At 50.3% G+C, this 23610-nt stretch overlaps 1 protein-coding gene across 1 annotated transcript; it reads right to left on the reverse strand.

Moving 5' to 3' along the window:
- Window positions 1-3522: 3522 nt before the first annotated feature.
- On the reverse strand, window positions 3523-14880 carry PHYHIP (phytanoyl-CoA 2-hydroxylase interacting protein). The gene is made up of 5 exons (XM_019714416.3): window positions 14344-14880; window positions 10705-10898; window positions 9322-9496; window positions 7271-7388; window positions 3523-5600 (listed from the first exon to the last, which is right to left on the reverse strand). The coding sequence occupies exons 2-5, from the start codon at window positions 10867-10869 to the stop codon at window positions 5066-5068; spliced, it is 993 nt and encodes a 330-aa protein (XP_019569975.1). The 5' UTR covers window positions 10870-10898; window positions 14344-14880; the 3' UTR covers window positions 3523-5065.
- Window positions 14881-23610: the final 8730 nt, after the last annotated feature.

The raw sequence follows: 23610 nt of genomic DNA on the forward strand, positions 1-23610 counted from the left end.
GAAACAGCTCAGCATCGTCCCGTGCAGCTGTCCCAGGCAACTGTCCCAAGGCCATCATCACCATAGACGTGGACCTCTCTAATGACTCAGGGACCGGGCTGCTGAGCCCCCACAGTCTTCCCTGGGCCCATCTTCAGAGGCTGCCACCTGGTGGTGGAGCCTGCTTAGGAGCTGGCTGCAGGCCATTGATACATATTCCAGAACTTAATTAATGTGTTCTCAGGGCCCAGCCCACCCTCACCCTCTGGCTTCTTTAGGATCTAAACTAAACCAACTCCAGTGCAGCCGCCCCTCAACTCAGGTGACTGCATGTCGAAGGAAACCATCCTTGCTCCAACTGTCTCCAAGCCCCTGAGGTCCTCATGCGTCCCCCTGGATCTTAAGTTCGTGGCTGGCAGTGAAAGATGGATCTACCCTAGACTGTGCTCCCAACCCTGGTAATCAGGTTGAGATAACTAGGTTGAGATTACCACACACCCCAGAGCTTCCGGCTCCTCCCTCCGGGAGCACCTCTCTAGCCCTGAGAGGACAGCATGACAGCACCGGTCTGGCAATCAAGAGACTTGGCTCTGCTGTGCTTTGTCCCGTGACGTTGGCCAGCTGCCCCTCCCTGGGCCTCTGTTCCCTAAGCCTGTCTGTCATCTTCCCCCAGCAGCCCTTCCTGCCACAAAGAGAAAACCCAGCGTCCAGTCTCCAGGCGGCCAGAAGGCTGGGATGGGGGCTTGCAGGGCCAAGTGTTGGCTCTACTGTAGAAGAAGGAAAGTTGATGCCCCGCACTGCTCATCACTCCTTTTTCTCTCCGTTTCCCTTCCTCTTAACGCCACATGCTCCTCAGTCGCAAAAAGGTCAGACGCTTGAACGCAAACTTAACCGGTTTTGAACTTAACCGGTTTTCTCCCATCTGAGTGCTGTGTGTCCCTGGGTGAGTGATTTCACCACTCTGAGCCTTGGTTTCTTCATCTAGACACGTGGGATGGTGACACCTCACAGGGTTTCAAGGAAGGAATGAGATAACCTTTGAAGAGAGCCTGTCCCAGGGCCGGGCAAACAGGAGGGAGGCTCTCCAGAAATTGGCCTCCTTTTCCTCTCCCCTGCCAGACAATTTTCCAGTTTCTGGACAACTCTCTTCCTATGCTCAAAAGGAAACTTCTGGGTACACGAGTTTCCAGTCAGGCATCAGGCGCATAGCATAGAACTACTCCTGCCAGAGGGGACAATGCTGACCGCACAGCAAGGCGGGGCTTGTGAAGCAGGGGACGTATTTCTGGCTGGCTGGTAGCCTTTCTGGGCACCTCCCAAGTCACGCCCTGTGTTTGACTGTCCCTACACACGGGACTGACTCCTGAAACTGTGAAAAGATGTGCTGTTCCAGTTTGCAAAAATAGTAGTGCCTGACTTGGGGAGTCGGGGGAGAGGGCAGCCAGATGTTTACCCAGAGAGCCATGAGGCCCCCAAGCCAGCTTTCTGCTGACCCGTCTGCTTCTCCTGCTCCAGCCCCCCTCCCAGCCCCATGCCCTCCCCTCCCTCATCCCAGGAACATCTGGTTCTAATCTCCTGCAGATGCTGTGGCCAAGCTGTTTTACGGCCAATCACCTCAGCTCAGCTTCCTGAAGGCCTCCCTCCATTTTGGGGGAATAGTCCCTTCTTGTCCCTCTCCTTGGGACCCCAGCCATCTCTTTTCCTAACATGGAGAAAAGACACATACCAAAGCCAGATGACACTGTCAGGGTCCTCAGAGAGGGCACCTCCCCTCCCACTACCTTGTGTGGGGGGGCCCTATCATCCATCCAGGATTCAAAGAAAGATGCTGGCACAGGAGGAAAGGAGGCAAGGAAGTGTGGGTGTCTGGGGGGGGCACAGGTAGAGAGAGAGATGGGAGCATTAGTGTATGTGGCCATGTATATGTATGTATTGGCTGTGTGTGTGTTTGTACCTGCACAGCAGAAAACCCCACCCGTAACTCAGAGATGTCCCTTGGCGGCCACCACCTCATTTTTCCCTCCATACCTGCACTGGATCAGGGCCAACTCAGTGGCAGCTGCAGTACAACGTTGCCCCTCACCTGGCAGCTCTCTGTAGTCACCAAGGCTGTGTCTTCTAAATCCAGCCCAGGGAAGATGTGTGAGTGTGTGTGTCTGTGTGTGTGTGTGTGTCCACACAGACCTCTCTCCTACCGGAGTGACACAGGCCAGAAGGAACCCGAGGGCAGACTCCGACAGATACCTTGACCCACTTTAGTGTGATGAGCGCCTCGAGCAGCCAGGGTGGGCGTGTGCCAGAAAGCGGCCATCCGGAGAGGAGACCGGAGGAGCAGGCTCTCTGGAGGAAACCTGCCTGCCCCACCCCATCCACCCCATCTCAGCTGGCTGCCTTCATCCCCCACTAAGAGGACACCAGGAGTCAATCTCTCCTCCTAAGAAAACCAGAAGGGTTCTGAAAAGGAAGACTGAAGCTTGTGTCTCTGGAGGACTCTGAAAACCCCTCAGCTGGTGCTGGGGGTAGGGGGATGGGGGGATGGAAGCATGGACCCTGGTGGTCACTCACTGTCCTGGGAATTCTGGACTCCAGCTGCTGCCCAAACACCTTCAAATCAGCCTCCTGGGCCATTTGTGACTCCACATCCCCCCCTGGTGTTATTCAGGAACTAGGCACCGCCTTGGAAGAGATAAGAGACCCTTGGGAGAGTCACTGCCTGAGAAGGGTCCTGCCGTGTCTTATTGTCTCAGGTGGACCTGGCACACACTAGGGGACACAGGGCAGTGAAATGGGAAAATTCCAGCTTCTGGCCACTGTGACCTACTGACTGTAAGACATGGGCAAAACTTGTGACTTCTTTGTGCCTCAATTTCGTCTGTTAAATGGGAATAGGGCACAAGGCCATTGTGAAGATTAAACGAGCTGATGTGTGAAAGAAGCTGGAGTAATGCCCAGCGCATAGTAGGTCCTCAGGAAGTGGTCCTTTGCCCTTCAACTTTCCTTCCTTGCCCCAGGAGCCTGTGCTCAAGCTCTGGGTGACACATGTTCATTGACCCTAAGCCAGGCAATGTCAGGGAAGTGACTCTAATTTTTCTGGAGCTTTTTCACTCCAGAAGAGGATCATTTTAATTAGTCTACAATGATAGATGTAGAGGTGACAGATCTGTAAACGAGGAAACCTGCTGGGGAGGGGACACAGGCGCTGGAGGAAGGAAAGTCAGTGGCGTCTGGGTCTGATGCTACAGTGGGAAGGGCTCCAAATGGGGGGCTTGGGGACCTTGGCTAAGCTTCTGGATTTCTACAGGTTTTTCCTTAAGAGGCCTGTTTCCCCTTCAGCAAAGTGCAGAGTAGGCACAAATGACTTCCGAAGTCCCTTCCGAGCTGGAGATGTGGCTCTGCGTCCTGAGCCCCATCTCCCACAGCAAGACTTGAACACCCTTAGAGACAATTCTGGGCAGCCCGTCCTGGGGGCCATCCCTATGTGAGCTCCTCTGTGATTATATAACTTACCCACTTGCCCTCCCAGAGCCCAAGGAGAGGCGGAGCTCTCAGGCCATGGTGGTTTATTGATGCACAATGCAAGCACAGCACAGGCGGGCATGCCCCAGCCAGGGGCAGACACCAGGCCAGGGAAGGGCAGCGAGCCACCCCCACAGCAACGCTGCCAGCAGAGGGGGAAAGGGCCTGGGGGCCCATGTCCTCTTCTCCACGCATTTCCCAGGCCCCCCCAGACCTGAACCACTCCACTCCCTGTGGCTACAGAAGAGGTGACCAGCTGTCCCACCTGCCCCTAACTGAGATATGGCCTTGTTGGCCTGCTGGCTCCTTCTGTCCTTCATCACGGAAATCTGGCTGTCATTGTGGAGGCTGCTCTCTTCTGCCTGACATCACCTCCATCATCCCCCTGATAGCTAGTTGCCTCCATCAACACCTCTCCCCGTCAGCCCACCTGGTCTGCTTATCTCAGGGGGTCCACCCTCACCACCCTCATGACCTGTACAAAAGTAGGAAATAGGTAAAAACGCTGTTAGGCCTGGGAAAGTCTTCAACAAGAGTTCCCCAGAGAAGGGGCTCTCTGCCAATGGGCTTGAGAAAGGGGGTGGCGAGGACAGTGCCAGTGGGCAGGGGCACGAGGTGGGGTGGCAGGGAAGCCACAGTCCAGATCACAAACGGCACAGTGCAGTCACGGCACCATGGCAGAGACAGCAAGGAAAGTGCACAGCCAGGCGGGTGCCAGGGCTCTGCAGGAAAGCCCTTGGGTCTAGTTCCATACTAGGTCCCCTCAGGGCGGGAGGCAGCCCACCCCTGCCCAAGGAAGGTGTCGTTCTGGGTCTCAGGGGTCTCACTCCCCCTCCTCGACCCCAGTGGCTGCCATTCCAGGCCCCCATGCTCTGAGCAAGGGAGCCAGTCCACTGGGGTCTAGACCATCTCCAGATAGATGAAACGAAACATTCCAACAGCTTGGATGCCCCAAAGCCAAGAGGAAAAAGAGGGCCTCTTTCTGAGTGCAGGTGACAAGAGGGGGGGACAACTCCCCATGCAGGAGGAGGTGCTTTGGGTCAGGAGCAGCTGGGGTCACAGCGGTGCAGGAGTCTATTTATAGAGGGAACGGGCCAAACCTGGCGTGGGAAGCCCCCAGGCCCCGCTGAGTGGGCAGGGGTATCCTGTGGTGGACCTGAGTGGGGTGGGTGGGGCTAAGGAAGAGCACCCCACAGTTCTGTGTCACCTCTGGAGGCAGGCAAGCTACACATAGACTTTGGCCTGGAAGGCCCGGAAGGCCTAAAGTCTCCATGAGATGGAGGCCTGGGATAAAGCAAGAAACAGCAGGACTGGGAAACCAGAGGAAAGGGGAAGTCTCCAGAAATCCAACCCCCCACCAAGCTACAGAGGCTAAGAGCCTTTCCAGGTCTACCAGGCCTACCAAGGGAACCACCCTCTGTTGCCTCTAATGCCAAGGGGTGGGGAGGGGGAGACCAAAGGCATGGAGGGAGCAGGGGGCTAGGGGAGAGAAAGCCAGCTCCCTGAACCTATGCCACCCATTGCGCCCTGCCTGTCCTCTCTCCTTAGCCCCCCAGCTCCCCAGGAGTCCCTAGCGGCCCACACTGATATTGCAGGTCTTACAGCTGGGGTCTTTCTTGGCGTCGGCAGTGGACAGACTCATGAGTTGGTGGCCACTGATCTCTCCCAGGGTGCCCAGGGACAGGTCGACGGGCTCCGTGTAGATGACCTCCAGGATGAGATCCTGGGCGTGGCGGAAGACCAGCTCCCCATCCTCCACACTACAGGTCAGGAACTTGTTGCAAGCAATGTCCAGGAGAGGCAGGCGGTCTCGGCAGAAGCGGTCCCCCAGGGAGCCCTTGGGGGCCAGAACCAGGATGGCATAGTGGTAGGCTGTGTACATACAGTAGAAGTCTGCAAAGTAGAGGTTGGTGCTGGGGTTGAAAAGGCGCTGGGCGGGAATCTGGAAGCGCCAGCGGCCGTAGGGAGAGTCTTGAGGGGGCTGGCCTGTGTTGAACTCCGTGTTGCAACTGAAGAAGACTCCATGGAGCATGCCGCTGGTCGGGGAACCATGGCTGCCGCTGTTGTCCTTCAAGTAGGGCTGCAGCATGTTCCCACAATGGGTTCTACCCACCCCGGGAAAATGCCAAAGGAAAGAGAAAATGCCACTGGTTAGCTGGTCAGAGGCTTGGCTGCTGTGTGTGATGAAAAGGGAGCCAGCCCACCCTCTGGCTCTCCCACCAACCACCGCCTCCACCAGTCACAAATAGAACATTCCAGAATGTGAGAGCAGGGAGGGCCCTGGAGATGGGCTGATCCAGCCCACTCCTTCACAGAGGAGAGGTCTGAACTTGCTATTCCCCAGCATAAAACCCTTTGATGGAGCTTGAATGAAAAGCAAAGCCATCACGATCTGGTCTTTCTGGCTCCGTCTCCTACCACCTCCACACCCACAGTTGACATCCTCCAGCCACATGGGAACCCCACCCAGCTTTTTCCTGCCTCTGTGCCTTTGCATTGCTCTTCCCTCTGCCTGGATTGCCCTTCCCACCTTTCACCAACTGGCCTGGCAAACTTCTATTCATTCCTTCAAGGCCCAGCACAGGTGTCTCCTCCTCCCTAAAACATTCCAGGAGCATCAGGTACTTTCAATTCAACAAGATTTTGACTGCAGGACGCTGAATTTTAGTCAATGAGCACACACACTTACTACCTTCCATCTGTGGGTACTGTCCCCTGAGAGACTGTGAGGTTTTCAGGAGAAAGACTCTGTTTTTATTCCTGGCACACATGGGTGCTCTCTCCTTCTTGCTTTCTGGTAGAGGAGCCCAAACCGGGCACCACTCATCTCACTTCCTGTCTTCTTTAGTACAAACACCAAAACCCACACCGAGGCCTCTGCTGCCTGGAGAAGGGTCAAAATGCCTGCCCCTGTTGATGCAATTGATAAAGACGGTACTGGTGGTGGCTTGCCCTGGCCCAGTCTTACACGGACATGGGCTTGAAGCCGTGTCAGCAGGCACGGGGAGGAGGGAAGCCCCTGGTCCTACCTCACTTTGGCCTGGTCCTGGCTGTCTTAAGTGACTAACGCCGTGTTGGCGCTCTGGGCCTCAAGCTCCCTATATGTATGCTGAGGGTTTTGGATGAAATCGTCAGTTGGATTGAGCATTTTTAGATGTGGAACCCCTCTCTTTTTTCCCAAAGGAAATTACATACAGGTGGGCCATGAGCAATAAAATTGAAGCTGCTTGGGTTAAACGATAGGTGTGGGGTCCACCAAGCCCCATCCTTACATTTCCTGGACCTTACATTTCCAGCACCACCGGAAGGGCTGCCTGAGACACGCCCTGGAGCCTCCAGGCTCCCCAGCACACTGTGTGAAGTCCATGACCCTTTGTGCTCAGAATCTGCTCACACTTTGTGGCCCCCTCATCACCTCCTCTTGGGACCCGGGGCCTGAACTGCAGACATAGCTAATGACCTGCCACATTAGAACCCAGTGACAGGAACTGCTCCCAAGAAGGATCCCACCCAGGACCTCACTCACCCAGGCCTGGTGGTACGGTGCCCCCGGCAGCCTCGTTCTGAGTGCCCTCTCCTTCCTGGAGCCCAATCCCAGGCCACCAGCCTCCCAGCTACCCACCCACCCAGAGCCAGCCTGGAATGAGAGGGCATGGCCACTCACTGCAGGGGTCTGGAATCTGACAGGCTTGGGGTGACATCAGACAGCCTGGACTGCTGAGGTAGGGCTGGGGACGGAGGCGGGCCCTGCTGGGCCGTGCAGGGCTTCGCTCACCTGGCGTGCTGGAAGTACTCCTTGTGATGGTTGCGGTAGAAGACAGAGAAGCGCAGCATACGGCCTGCGATCTGCTCAGCCTTCTCCTGCAGCTGTGCCAGGTGCTCCTTGGCATAATCTGCAAGAGTGCGGGGGGGTGGGGGGGTGAGCCAAGAGAGCGGTTGGGGACCGCCGCCCCTCCCCCATTCCTGGCACTGCGGACATCAGCCCACAGCAGCCCACGTCTGTGCTCAGACAGGCAGGGCACACCAAACAGTCACAGCACCTCGGACCACATGGAAGTGGGCCAGCCAGATGCTGTCTGTGTCCTCAGTGCCTGAGGCTCAGGACTCTGCGTCAGACAAGCGGCAGGGCCGTCCAGTTATGCAATTGTGATGGGCTCCAGGGGCTCTAATTCCAGGCCACCTTCGTGTGAAAGGACAACCAGCAGGCAAAAGAAGGGCCAAGAAAGGGAAAATTTGCGGTCCTTTAGGGACAGCCCCTCAAACCCAGTAGGTAGGACGCTGCGTGCACCACTACATGGAAGCCAGTTGTTATTATAAGTGGGGGTTCGTGGAGAGCCTGTGGAGAACTGGGGTGAATGTTTAGATAGACCATGTCTGGGGCAATGACTCCACTTCAGCATCCCAGGAAAAGCATAGACGCCTGGAAACAGGGTAGTAAAACTGGACCCTCCCAGGGGCCAGGGCCAGAGGCCAGAGCCCAGGGGCCCAGGCAGGGCTGCTGCTAGCCTAGACAGTGCCTTTATACAAATTAGGAAAAGATCCCCTTTCCTCTTTGTTCATGCAGCCCTGGCCAGGGTGCTGGGTTTGGCAAGAAGAGTGTGGTCTGGACAGCAGCCATCCCCAGCTCCCCTGTTTGAATTAAACTCCTACTACACATGGAATTCTGGGGTAAACCAAGAGGCTTTCCCCACAAGGAGTGGGAGCACCTCCAGAGAGTGGGGTTTGCAGCCGAGCTAAGAGAAAGCACCACTCAAAACAGAAGGGCAGCGCAAGGAGATGAGGCACAGACCTTGGCAGAGGGTGGAGCCAGCAGCATCATAGGCCCAGGGCTAAGAACGTCCCCTGCCCCTTCCTTGTGACAGACAGAGATCTGGGGCAATTCTCACCATGGACACCAAAAGAACTGAATATTGTGGGGCAGATCCTGGGTCATCAGTGACCAAGTACGCATGAGCCTGGTGTTTGTTCATGCTGGAATTTGCAAGCTCAGTTCTGCCAAGAGAGTTTGGGGGACCACTGACTAAGGATTATTTCCCCAGGTTAAGCGGAGATTCAAAACAAATAAACTGTGATTGTTCCACAAAGCTTCCATCGACCGATGATCGATAAACAAAACGCAAATCGATAAACAAAAACAAGTTTAGCCACGGTATGCAATATTATTCCACCTTAAGAAGGAAGAAAATTCTGATACATGGCGACAACATGAATGAACCTTGAAGACATGATGCTAAGTGAACAACCCAATCACAGAAGGACAAATACTGCATGGTTCCTCTCACAGTATTTGAGGTACCAAGAGTGGTCACATTGGCACCAAGAGGGGTCACATTTAGAGACAGAAAGGAATGGCGGTTGCAGGGGCTGGGGTGAGATGAGAGGCACAGTTGTTGTTTAATGCGCATAGAGTTTCAGTTTGGGAAGATGGAAAATTCTGGAGATCAAGTGCATCCCAATGTGAATGGACTTTATACCACTGAAACGTACACTTAAAAATGGTTAAGATGGTAACTTTTATGTTACGTGTATTTTACCACAATTCCAAAAAAAAGAAAAATCTGCTTGCCCCAAGCCAGAAAAGTGACTCCATCTCTTTACGGAAGTAGTATTGCCACCATGATAAGCTGTATTCACATCTGCCTCCTGCATCGGGCTACAGGCTTTGTCAGGGCAGGGGCAGGTCTCATCCACCTGTGTCTCCCTGATGGCCTACACCTGGTGCTGGTATACAGCAGATGGTCATGGGGTTTGTTAGATTAAGACGAAGCCCCCTCCTGACCATAACTAAACCGGATGTGCCAAAGCAACAGGACAGCAGGGCCTTACCCCCGGTGCAGAACTCGACTGTCTCACTCCAGCCGGACACCAGGTACTCCCCGTCGCTCTGCTTCACTGCAGTCTGCACCGCTACGCTGTATTCCGTGCGGGGGCTCAGGAACCAGTGGCCTCTCACCGTCATGGGCAGAGGCACTGCTTTGGCCACAAGCTTGGTGGGGACATCCTGAGACATGGGATGCAGACAGAGAGCCAAGAGTCAAACTGGGGCTCATGCTCAATCTTGGCATTCCCTTAGACCTCCATCTCCAGATGGTCCCATGCCTCCTGAGGAGGGCCAGAGTCTCAAGGATTTGATGGCTCAGTGCCCTGGTCACTGTTTTCCTGCAGAAGCAAGCAGTGGCCGTTGGGAAGGCCATATAGCCATTCCCCAGCCTCCACCCCTCCTTCATCTCTGATGCCGGTTCTTTTGGGAATTGAGGAGAAAGGCCACTGGGGTGGAGGCTTGCAAAGTTGAGGGTGGCGAGACTTCCGAGATCTCCATTTTCGAGGGAGACTTCGAGAGCTCAGCACACTGCAGTGCCGTCTCCACGGCAACGGCCAATGCTGAGAAGCCAGGGAGAAAGGAAAAATATGCCTTATTCTTTGGGGGGGAGGGTTAAGGGGGTGGTGTTGAACATTCACGTCACCGTGGCAACTGGCCTGCCAAAAGACACCCAGATGGGGAGGGGGGAGCCAATTCCAAAGAGAGGGTGAGTAACCCACATGATGCCGTCGTCGTGGGAACCAGCTCCTTCCCACCTCACTCTCTTCTCTGCCTCTCTGCCAGCTTAGGAGATGGGAGCCTTCCTTCCTCCCACCCACCCCCACAGCAGCTTTAACCCAGGGAAAGGACACCCCAGCCAGGGGGGTACTCTTTCACATTCCTTTTCTAAACCCAGCAAACAGGCCAGAGGGCCAGGGCCAGAGAGGATCATGGGAGCCTGTGGGAGATCTCTGAGGACCCACCAGAGGGCCCCACCCCGGCCCACAGTCCATGTTGCCCACCCAGTCAACAATTAGGTTGTTGCTGAGTCGGGGGCCATGCCCAGGTGCGATGTCATGGCCCCACCCTGGGTTTTCTCACTTGTCCACATGATGCTGAAAATGGTGTTCGTTGTATGGTGGGCCCTGAACCAAGCACCACACAAATGTTACCTCCCAGAAGCTTCTCACAAGCCTACGGGGGTGCTGGCATTATCTTTATTCCCCTTTTACCAGAGAAGGAACTCAGGCTCAGAGAGGTTAAATAACTCTCCCAAGTTTACACCGTAAGCAGAGCCTGGATTGGAATCAGGCCTCTCCAAACCCATCACTAGCGCCTCCAGGCCCTGGGTTATCCTGCCTCCTTCAAGAGCAGGTGTGAGGAAGAGGCGCTCCAGGCCCCTCACTCACCCGGTGCTTGAACTTGTTGGAGTTCTTATTCTCCTTCTTGTTGAGGTCGATGAAGTAATGGGTGACCCTCTCCAGGTCGCTGTTCTCCATGGCCCAGGAGATGCGGAAGGAGTCACAGGTGATGTTATTGACCTCAATGCTGTGGGGTGTGGACAGCAGCTCCATGTTCCCCTCCAGTTTGGCTCCTGTGGGGACTGAGGGGAGAGGGGGAATCAGCACCACTCTCCCCACCACAGAGTTTTCTGGAACATCTTCCTCCCAACATCCCTGGCGAGGTGGACATTTGAGGACCCATTGATGGCACCTACCTCATCAAGTCTGATGGAAAGATAGCACAGGGAAGACTAAGGGGGGGAACCAAAGGTGGGATGGGGTGTTCCCCCACAGGGGGTTCTTGGCTCTCCTTGGAGGGGTCTGCAGAGCAGAAGGCACCTGACAGGTGGCAGAGGCAGTGGGAATGCTGCAAACGCCAGGCAGGACAGATTTGCAACAGATGGAGCCGAGGAGGGGGCTCTCCGCCAGCAGGCGTTAACACAGAAAGGGGTGGGGGTGGAGAGAACAGTGTGAGGCGTAGGAGAGACAGGAAGCCCCCACTGAGGAGATAGATGGGTTTGAGGGTGCAGGCAGGCAGAGGGCAGCAGCAACCAAAAGGCCAACGGTGCCAGAAGGGGTGCCAGGGCTCTGGAACTCAGGCCCCCCCTACTCTCCGGGTTGACTCAGCAGAGGGCACTACGACCCAGGGCTGGGAGTTCTTGGATCCACGTGGTGGTGGCACAGCCGCACGAGCCACAGCCCTTCTCCCACCCATCACTTCTCTATCATCACTCTCCTTTTCAGCGCATCCTCAGTTACTCAACTCCTTTAAATAGTTTTACCTTTGACATCTATTGTAGGCTGACTATGTGCTAATAATTTCACAAACATCATCTCGTGCAAGCTCACAATAGTAGGCACTATTATTATCCCCATTTTACAGATGTGGTAGCTGAGGTTGGGGGTACTAAGATGCCAACGGTCACACAGCTAGAAAAAGATTTGAACTCAGTCTATCTGACTCTGGATCCCAAACTCTTTGTCATTAAGCTAAAGTTGTATCTCCTTGTGTAAGCGTGTGTGTGTCCCATGTGTCACATGTGTGGCATGTGTGTATGCATAGGTGCACATTATTTTATTTTACCACTATTTATTTTTCCTCCTTCTGTCCTTTTAAGCAATGGCATTTTCTCTCCCCTCCCCCTCTCACTCCTTCGCTTCTTCCCCTGGCTGCTCTTCCAGATGTAAAAGGACCACACCACCATCACTCTCACCTGTGCTTATCTGGGAAGCGCTGACTCTGGCCCTGACTTTGGCCTGGCTCACTGGAGCTTTGGGGAGCGGGGTGGGGAAGTGAGAAGGGCTGAGAAGGACTGTCTCTGGGACAAGAGCATGAGTGTGGGCTGGGCTTTCTCCTGGGGCATCTGCTTAGTACCCATTCAAGCTCATGCCTCCCAGTTCTTCCTCAAACCCAGTCCCAGCACACCACAGGTTTCTGGAGTGTCAGCTCCTTTTCACCTCCTTCCCTCTTCCTCTCCTCTCCTTGCCCAGGCACTGCTAAGGGTGAGGGTACCTTGTGCCATCAAAAGCAGGTACATCTATTTATAGCTTCCAGAAGATCCAACCCACACTTTCCTGTCAATTAAGCCTGCTTCAGAGCCTGGCACCTCTAAATTAACTCGTGGGCTGCCTGGGTGGCAGGCACAGGGTGAAGAACTTGCCCCAGAATGTCACCTGCATCCTTGTTTCATTTTAGCTTCTCACCCTAAAGCGTATGCCTGCCTGTTGTGAGGTTCGGTTACACACCAATGGCTTCGTGCAAGGGAATCCTGTGGTAAATAAGCATGATGGTGCTACCGGGTTCACGCCAAAATAAAATAGAATAGGATTGGGTGTCTAGAAACAACTATACTCTAATAAACCAGTTTGTAATTCACAGGGACAGGTGTGGAACAGTGAGGAGTTGCTGTCCCCTGTGTTCCCAGTGAGGAGCTCCCCAGAGAAACACATGTGACTTCCCCCCCACACACACATGCACCCATGCACCCCAGCACAGCCACCTGCCACCCACATGGAAGGCAGTCCACACCCACCCTATGGGTGGGCACCTGTTCCTGCCTCAGTCTCCCATAGATAGAATAGCTGTGGTGGTGGTATCTCCAGGACCTGGCTCATCCTTTCCCCTGGACAGTTCTAGGAGAGCCGAGACTACTGCCCACGTGAGCTTGGGAGAGTTGCTGTGAGTGACACTGGGAGAAAAGTGACGCCGGGTGGGCATGAACCCCAGTTCTCAAGCCCAGGTGACTGGGGAAGGGCAGGGTGTGAGGGACAGGTTGAGACAACACCTGAGAAACACCCACACTCCCGTGCGAATCCACCCCAACACAAGCATTCACACACCCACACGCAGGCGAGCGTATGTGCGTGCACACGCACATGTATGCACCAAGCATGCCCACCCACGTCTTCTACCCACAGGCTTCACACACATACTTCCTCAGACATTCTCACTCCCACACACTCACCTACGCACTCAGGTACCTTCCGTCACCCTTCACATTCTAAGAATGTCCCGCAATTTTCCCTCCACAAGCTGTCAGACCCACGCAGACCCACGCATGTGCACGGCCACAGGCTCCGCACACACATATGCATGTACACCTTCTCACGAGCCATATTTGGGGGGAAAAGGAAGCCACAGGAGCCAACATGCATGCATGCCACCTCCACAGAAGGCAGGCACCCCATACGCCTGCTTGCACACCCATGTACATTCACACACATGTCAACCTCTGCCCATATTCTGGTATTCGCTCTCAAGTCTTCTCCAGGCTCAAAAACACAGAGTTTGAAAATGTGTTTGTTTCTGGCTACACTCTGCCATCCCCGAGCCTTCACATGCCAACAGGTTTGCACACCCACGCGGCTTTGCCCACCGACGGGGGCTTCTGCCCACACTCTCCACCTACCTACCACCTTCTGCTCCAGAGTCGCTCCTTCCCACATAGAAACCCTCTGTCAACATGTACGCCCACATACTTGACAAGCGATATGTCCACCCCATAAATATACTGCTTTGCACTGTCCCCACCTACATGCACCCACGGGCTATAGATAACTGATCCCCCACACATGTGCCTCACATATACAAGAAACATATGTTCCTAGACATGCCACACAGCAGTCAAAACCCACACATGAGCCTAAGTTTATGCAGACAGAACTATCTACGCAAGCAAACCTCCAGTCTTCTCGAAAGCATGCATACACTGTGCCCACACTGATACCCTTTGCCCATGTCCATTCAGAAAAGCCACTGCATGCCAGAGGAAAAGCTGCCCCCCGCCCCACTGTCCCTTCTGGCATTGTTGACTGCAGCAGACTGGTCACGGGGTGACTAACTATGGTGCCCTGGGGACCGGATCCAGCTGTTAACCCCTTGGCCAAGGGCCTGGGGGAAAGGGGACAAGGTCATGGGCCCTGGCAATCCAGGTGGGCACCACAGGCACTGGCAGGACCCCGGTGCCCCCCAGCTCCTAGCCCCTAACCACCAGAGTCCCTCTCGGGATTGACAGTAGGACGCTCTGGGAGAGGAAGGGCACTCACCTGGCTCCAATGGGCTCTGCAGAGGAAGACCTGGAAGGGAGGAAAAGGAGAGACCTCTGTGTGGATGGGCTCCCCAGGCAGAGAGGCAGCGGCCAGATGCCTGGGTCACAGGCAGCAGTGCTCACTGGCTTCTCTCGCTCCTCTCACAGCTGCCAAGGAGGCTTCTTCCATGCCCCGCAGGCAGCCCCTGCCTGGTCCGCAGCGCGCTGCTGCCCCCAGAGAGGTGATGTTTCCAGCCGAGCGCAAGGAGAGGCAAGAGCAAAATCAAAGCGGCGTGGAGGAGAGAGAGGCAGAGAAGACGAGAAGGAACAGGAGAGCCAGACTGAATCTGGCTCCACCAATGGGATCAGTGGCTGCCCAGCGTCAGGTGACAATAAGCAAGCTTGGTCCCTGTTCACCGGGCTGGTGGGAGGGAGAAAGGGTAGAGGGTCTGGAAGGGAGCTATGCTGATGTCCTTGGAGACAGTGGCGGTGGCTGTCCCCTTTCATGGTTATTCCAGGAAACATGCCCTCAGCATAAATTCTTCCAACACACCCCTACTTGGAAATCTCTCACTTGAATGCAGCCCCCAAACTTTAGGATGATGGGAGAGGGGTGGGGCTTAGCTCAGGGGCTCAGGAGCCTGAAGGAAAGATTCCAACTGGGGAAGGGGGTGGCTGGGAAGGGACAGGATTCAGATGGGAGCTGGTGTGTGGGGAGGGGGTCTGTCTTAATCAGGATTCTCTCCTCGGGGCCTTTGGCTGATCTCTGTCTCCATTTTCTTACCAACTCTATCAAGAGATATCAGACCGCAGCCCCAGGAACCCTCTGGCTGTTTACGTGCCCCCAGGGAAAAGGACGAACGAGAGAGGGGGAGAGAGAGAGAGAAGTTGTGGGGTTCCGAAAGGGTGTGCAGAGGCAAGAACGTGGGAGTGAGAGGTACTCACAGAGCTTGGAGTGTTTGCATCCCAGCCAACCATCTGGGCTCACAGGAGCCACGGCCTGAACACTTCGGCCAGAGAGAGCACTGACTCTCTTCTCTGCAGGAGGCTTTTCTACCCTCAAGAAATGAGATCCCCATGGATGTCCCCATGAAGAACACGCAAGGAAATCTGAATCAAGCAATCAACAGTGAGTATGCGCCGTGTGGAAAAGCATGGGCTTTGCAGTCAGACAGATACGGTTACAGTTCTCGCTTTATCATTTTCTAGCTGGGTCATCTTAGACAAGTTACTCAACCTCTCAGAGCTTCAGTTTCTTCATCTGTCAAATGGGATAGCAACACAGGTTTACTGTCATCACTGACTGAGATAAATATGTTAATTACTCAGCTCTGGGCCTGGTACACCAGAAGTGCCCACTCCCCTCTAAGAGCTGTTTTCATTGCCATCCTATTGACAGTGTCTGCCTGCAAGGGGTCCACAGTCTTTCAGGGGAGCAAAGGTGGATGTGTAGAGACACAATTAGAGAACAAGAAGTAGACAACTAAATTTCAGGGCACAGATAAGAATTCCGAGAAAGAGGAGTCAGGACCAGCTCCAGGGCACAAGTGGGGCCCAGCCAAGAGGAGACTGTGGAAGCAGGAGTGTGGTGGATAGTGGGGAGGGCTGGTGCGGGGATAGCAGACAGGGGACAACAGACCATGCAGGCAGGCCCCAGGCAAGGGCCTCAGAGAGCCATGAAAGGCATGCGCTAAGCATAAGGGGCACTCACTGAGAGGGACTCGGGCTGCAGACATCAGCAGCAGAGGCTAGAGAAGATGACAGCAGACAGAAAGTGAACAGTTCACAGAAAGCAGAGACAAGCAGAAGCCAATCCCACCCTAAATGGGTGTGGAAAACCTGGGCAAGTTTGGTCAGATCCCAAACCACAGAATGTGGTGTGGTATGTTACACTGAGGCAGGATTCAGCACTCCCTGGGCCAGACAGGAGTAGGTCCCACCCCTCACACACCTACACTGAGATGGTGAAACTCCAAAGAGATACCAAATGTAATATCATGCTTAGGGCCAGCACCAGACATCTAGGCCAAAACCTACCATCTTCCTGAGGGGTGGTGTGAGGAAAAAGCCAGGTTCTCTGTGCCTCGGTTTCCCCCTCTGTAAAAGGAAGGCTAGTGCCAGCACGTCTCTGCCTCCCACGTGGGCAGGATGGCATGTAAAGAGCGCATGAGATCATGTGTCCTGAGCCGTGAACAATAGCCCTGTCAATGCCGCTTTTGTGGAGCTGCATGCCGGCGCCAGGTAAAGGCACAAACCCTCTCGGGGGTTTTGCCTCCTCTTGCCTCAGAGGACTTCTCTGCAGATCACATGAGGAAACACATGGTAAGAAGAAAGCGTAGCGTGCCAAACATAACTACCTCCGCATGAAACCAAACAACTGCCAAGAGACACTGCTGCTGCATTTTTATCTTTAATAACATTTTATTACATGAGCAATACGTGATCATTGTAGAAAGATGAAATTTAAATCTAAAATTTAAGAGAAAATTAAAGTTGCTCATTTCCTCACCGTTCAGTGCATTCCTCTGAGATATATACTTTATTAACAAAAATAGAAAGTATAAATACTCTTTTATAACCCACTTTTCTCACTTACAAATATCTTTTCTGTTCATTATAGCATCTGTCTACAGTATCCTTTTTAATTGCTGTGTATGTTCTATTGTCAGGTCATACACCCTTTTTTGGGGGGTCAATCCCCTACTCATCTAAGATTAAGTTGTCTTACTTTTTCTCCATTCTAAAGAACAGTGCAATGAACATTCTTACAGCAAAATCTCTCCCCATGTCTTAATTATTTTTCCAATAAAATATTAAAGGGTATATCCATATTTGGATGCTGATTTAAACAAACTATTAAAAAAAACAACAACAACAACAACCCTATGTGACAACTGGGAAATTTAAATACTAACTGGGTATTTGATATTATTGAGGAAGTATTAGCTCTGATAATATTTTATTGTTATCCTTTTAAAACGATATCCTTCAGAGATACATATTATAACATTAATGGATGAGTAGCATATCTGTGATTTTTTAAAAAAATATCTGGGGGAATGGATGGGGGAGTAGATGAAACATGAGTGGCAGGGGTTGATAACTATTGAAGCTGGTACTTTGAGAGTCAATAAGGTATCCTCTACAGTTTTGTGCATGCTGGAAAGTTTCCATATTAAATATTATAGGCAAGCTGTGAGGGTAATAATAAATGACAAGCATTTATTACCCAAGACACAGTACAAGGCATGCGATTCTCACAACCCTGAGAAATGGAGCCATCAGCCCTATTTTAAAAAGGCTGGGAAATGGGACTCAGTCCATAGAAGTAAATCCGAAAAAAAAAAAGAAGAAGAAGAAGTAAAACTAGATTCAAATTCAGGTGTGAGTACAAAGGCCAGTTCTTCGTGGTAGAAGGACACAGAGCAAATACAGAGTCTGAGGTAAGAGAGATGAGGCTGGAAGTGAAAAGAAATCTCCAGTCTTACTATTGCTTACACACTTTATAGACTCAAAATGTTTACATGTATTTTCCCATGGTCGAACTAAGCGTGGAGATCTCATGAGCCAAGGAATGCATACACATCCAGATGGCCCAGAAAAACCACCTTGTTCATTTACATGTGTTGACAGTGACAGGAGTGGGCAATGACTGTTCATAAGAACTGTAAGAATTTCTCAGGGCTTATTCACTTTATCTTTTTGATATTATGTTTAGACCTCCTAGAACCCTTAGCGGTCCCCTATTTTGAACTTATTAAAGAGCATTAAAGTGATTCTAAAAACTGGACATGTCTGAGTGGTCCTTCAACTAAACACTATAATAAGTTTTTTAGCTTTTTTTAAAAACTGAAATATTTAACAATTTTAAGACATGGAATGATGCTGAATTATATTTAAGGTCTCTGGAAAACTACAGCAGAGACCCTCGTGAAATGCGGGAAGGACAAAAGAAACTTCAACGGAAGATGAAGAACAATGAAGAAAGAATCACAGGTGAAATCAGAAGTGGAAGGACCCACGTGATAGAACCACGGTATAGGGATGGTCACTGAGTGATGCCTGCGGTGGGAGAACATGATGGAGGAACTGGAATACCACTGGGCACTGTGTGGCAGGATCCAGGGACAAGACAGACATACGGAATACACAAACTGCTGCCAGGCTGGAAAGGCTCAGTATTTGCCATAGGATTCTCTTCAGAGAGCTGCCTACAGAAGAACCTATAGAGGAGTCATATGAAAAACGCAACACAAAGATGGCTTTTATATCCATGGTGCCAAAGTTAAATTACTGATGCAATCCATCTGGAAACAAGCCACCCTTCTTTTTCTAATGCACGTCCAGATTTGCTACTTCATCTCACCACAAACTGGCATTCATTCATTTATTCAACAAAAATTCATTGAGTGCTTCCTATGTATCAGGCACTGTTTCAGGCAATGAGGATACTGTAGTGGGAGGGGAAAAAGATCTGTGCTCTTCTGGGGCTTTACTTTCTGGTGAGGGGAAGAAAGACAAATAAATAAACAAACTCTATAGGCTACTAGGTGATAAGCACTAGAGAAAAATAAATCAGTAAATAGGGATGGGGAATGTCGTGGGGAAGTGGGAGGTGACAATTTTAAGTCCAGCCATCAGAGGTCTCCTTGAATAGGTGACTATGGGACGAAAAAACCTGACTGAAGGGTGGGAGGGAGCCATGCAGAATTATGTGGAGGAAGAGCATCCCAGGCAGCAGGTGTGGATGCCCTGAAGTAGGAGAATGCCAGAATGTTCCAGAAACAGCAAGGGGACCATTGTGGCTGGAGCAGAAGGAGTGAGGGGAGTGTGGTAGGAGCTGAGGACAGAGAGAAGGTGGGTGGATGAAAAGATGATGCAGGGCTATGTAGGCCAGTTGAAAACTTGTAGTTTTTACTCTGAAAAGGCATTGGGTAGTTTTAGAGCAGAGTCATGACTTGATGTGAAATATGTTAATTATGCTGTGCTGAAATAAGACTGAGGGGATCCAGGTGGTGGCAGAAAAGCCAATTAGGAGGATAATAATCACAGGGGGGAAAATGAAGGTGGCCTGGACAAAGGAAAGATGTCAGTGGAGGGGATGAGAAGTGGTAAGATTCTGGATATTTCTGGAAGAGCTGACATATTAGACGTATCGCATGAGAGAAAGAGAGGAGTCAAGAATAACTGCAAGATTTTGTACTTGAACTACTAGAGGGATGGAGTTGCCATGTACTGAGATGGGGAACCCTTGAGTAGTTCAAGGAGGAAGATCAAAAGTTTGGATGAGGACACAGGTTTGAGATGTTTCGCAGACACCAAGTGGAGGTGTGAGATACCCATCTGGAGTTCAGAGAGGTCCAGACTGAGATAAGCACAAGGTTTGAAGCCGAGAAACCGGACCATTGTCAGGGAGTTCAGTACAGAGGAAAAAGGAAGAGTTCCGAGGACTGAATCCTAGAGCTATCCGACGTTTAGAGCTCAAGGAGATGAGGACGAACCAACAAAGAAATGGCCTGCAAATGATACAAACAAATTAGGACAAATTAGTCATAAAGAACATGTAATAGCTTGAACTTGGATAGCATTCTCATGCCACACATTCCTCTTACTCTACTGATATGTATTCAAAACAGTCCCTTATTCATTTAGTGTTTGCAACACCTAAGAATTCACAGGAACAACCTTTTGACAGAATCTGTTTATACCTTCTGAAACCTGCACTGAGACCCAGAAAACTATATTTGTTCTTAAGAGTTTGATTATTAGTTTCAATTAAGTCATCAGAAAAGAATGAGATTATTGTGTTTACTATGAAATACGAGTATATAAAAACAAAATGCAATAAAATGTCAATAATAACAAATTGAGTTCGGTAGAATCACAGATGTGATTACACGGGTTCAGCCAGTAATGATTTACAAATTTCTTTTGAATCTAGATAAAAGAATGAACACTCTTTGGGAGAAAACAAAGAGGGAGGTACTGAAGCAAGTAAAGAAAAAAAGCAGAAAGGTGCTGATATTCGCCTGATTAGAGGGAAGGTTGGAGAATCTTCTTAAAGGGAAATTATAATAATCATTATCAGGAAGTAACTTCCCAAATGTTAAAGGTGGCAGATTTGATTTAAGTCTTCTCCCCTCTTGTCCTTTTGGGGTGAGAAATGCTATGGAAATCCAATAAGCACTGTAGGAAGGAAACTGGTTAAGGTACAGTGCAAGACAACAATGTGGAGTACTATTTAGCCATTAAAAATCATAATTTAGAAGCATACTTAACTCAGAAAAATGTTTATTGTTAAGAAAAAAATTTTATTGTTGAGGAAAAAACATATTCTCAATTATCCCAAAAAAAGCAAGATATCTCAATTTTTAAAAATCTACATGCTAGGTAGGAGGGGGTGAGGATGGGGGAGAAGGGACAGGGATTAGAAAGTACAAATTAGTAATCACAATATAGCCACGGGGATATGAAATACAGTTTCAGGAATATAATCAATAATGTTGTAAAGGTTTTGTAGGGGATCAGATGGGCACTTGTTTTATTAGGGAGACCACGTCATGGACTGTGTAGATGTCTGACCACTGCGCTGAACACTTGAAACTGAAGCTGAATAATATGGAATGTCAACTATTTTACATATATGTATATGTCTATATATGTATGTATACATATATACATGTATGTATACATATATATATATTCACAGCATGTGGAGTACAGCATAGGGAATAGAGTCAGTGGAATTGTAACAGCTACATACCATATCACAGGGGTAGTACATTGGGGGATGGGGGTTATCACTTTGTGAGGGGTGTAAATGTCTATTACATTATTTTGTTCACCTGAAACTAATAAAAAAAATCTACATGCATAGAGAAACAACTTCAAGTATATAGAACAGTTGATGGGAGAATAAGAGGTGACTTTAATTTTCTCCCAGTTGCTTTTTAAAATTTCCCAAATCTCTTACAATGAGTAAGTATCTGTGTAAAAATTAATATATAAATAAAAATTAAAAAATGAGGAGCTACTAAAAGGCTGGTGGACTTCAAAGCCCAGAGAATGAAATCAAAGCAATTTCTATCATCTAATGCTCCAGTCAGAAGTTAACAGTCACTGTGTGTAGTTCTGTAGGGGACAGGATGAGTTTTTACTTGGTTAGGTTTGGTTATCATAAAACAAATATGGGGACAGCCGGATGGCTCAGTTGGTTAGAGCACAAGCTCTTAACAACAAGGTTGCCAGTTCAATTCCAGCATTGGATGGTGGGCTGCGCCCCCTGCAACTAAGATTGAAAGCAGGGACTGGACTTGGAGCTGAGCTGCGCCCTCCACAACTAGATTGAAGGACATCGACTGATGGGTCCTGGAAAAACACATTGTTTCCCCCAAAAAAAAGAAAAGAAAAAAGAATATGATTATGAAAAAAAACACAAAAAACCAATATGTAGAAAAGTTGAAAAAAGTCTGGCTAGAAACCAACATTAAATATTAATATATTACAAAATTGGCAAAACAAGTTTAAAATTTTAAGAGCCAAAAGGATGTGGGGAAAAAACATATTTTTACATACTATATACGTACAAATTTTTAGTAGTGATGGATATTAGCACAACCTTTTTGAAAGCAATTTATCAATAAGGATGACGAAACACAAAATGTGCATGTTCAAAATGGTGCAGCCACTGTGGAATGGTTTGGCAGTTTCTTATAAAATTACACATGTAACTACCCAACAATTGCACCGACATTTATCCCAGAGAAATGAAAACTTACGTTTACACAAAAACCTGTACATGTATGTTCACAGCAGCTTTATTCATAATAGCCCAGATGTTCTTCAAAGGGTGAATGGTTAAATAAAGCATGGGTACTCACCAATAAAAAGGAGTGAACTAGTGATAAACACCAACTTGGATAATCTCCAGGGAATGATGCTCAGTGAAAAAAGCAATCCCAAAAGTCACATACTATGTGATTCCATTTCTGAATGACTTGGACTTTTGAAATGACAAAAGTATAAATACGGAGACTAGTGGTTGCCAGGGTTGGGTGGGAGGGTGGGAAGTATGCCTATAAAAGGGCAATTAGAGGGATCCTTGTGGTGATGGAAATGTATTTTGAGTATTAATGGCAATATTCTGGTTTTGATATTGTATTCTAGTTTTGCAATATGTTACTATTGAGGGACACTGAGTAAAAGGTACTTGGGTTCTCTGCATTATTTCTTACAACTGCACGTGTGTCTACAATTGTCTCCAAATAAAAACTTCCCTTTAAAAAAAAGTATGTCTTCTTTTGGCCAGTTATCGCAAGTCTGGAAATTTGTCCTAGGGATATAATCCAAAACAAGAAAAATGTTAATTGCACCAGATGTCCACTACAGCGTTATTTACAACAGGGAAACGAAACCATCTAAGTGTCCAAACAAAAATATTTAGACAAGTCATGACATAGCCACCCAAGAATTACGCAGTCTTTTGATACAGCAACAAAGAAATGTTATTTGAAAAGAAATGTTATTCAAAATTGAAGTACAATATGACAGCTCTGTGAAGGGGACTGGATGATATTAGAAAAGTCTTATCAGTATTCCATGTGGAATTCTAGCAGAAATATTTGCCTTTCTTCAAACTTTTCGTAACGTTGTTACATGGCTTTCATATGATTTGGGGATGAGGGTGGGGGGAATAACAGTAAAGGACATTTTTTTAATGTTAAATTACAAATGTCGGAATCACAACAAAAGTTCTTTAAATTCGTTCCATCCTGTAGAGCAAACTTCGTTTTTCAGGTTCCAGGTTTGGATCAAGAGCGCACCCAAGGGCCCGCCGTCCTGAGCCCGGGGCGGGTACCATTAGGTAGGTACCCGGTTGGTCGGCGGCTGCTGCTCCAGAGCTGCACTCAGAAGCCCCAACTCGGGACCCCCGAGCAAGGGCGAGGCCGCTGCCCGGAGGTGCAGTGACCACTCTAAGGTCACCATCGAGCCCGCAGCCGCGGCTCGGCCCGGCCAGGGCTCCCGACTCTGAGTCGGGGTCTTGTTCTCCGCCCCGCGCCCCTCGCCCCACCCGGAGCTGCGACCCCACAGCCCCAGGGTGGAGAATCTCTGTGGAGAATCCTCACATTGTGTCGGCGGCTGCCAAGGCCCACAGACCCTGAGCTGGACGCTTCCACCCACCACCTCGGGCCAAGACCCCCGAGCGCTGCACTGTGGCGTAACCTGAACCAGTCCCCTCTTCCTTTTTCGCCCTCTCAACCCAGCTTTTCCCGACTCCGGGAAGAAC

This window comes from Rhinolophus sinicus, chromosome 15 (assembly GCF_057876585.1).
Source record: "Rhinolophus sinicus isolate RSI-liver-muscle chromosome 15, RSI-T2T, whole genome shotgun sequence".
Taxonomy (NCBI): Eukaryota; Metazoa; Chordata; class Mammalia; order Chiroptera; family Rhinolophidae; genus Rhinolophus; species Rhinolophus sinicus.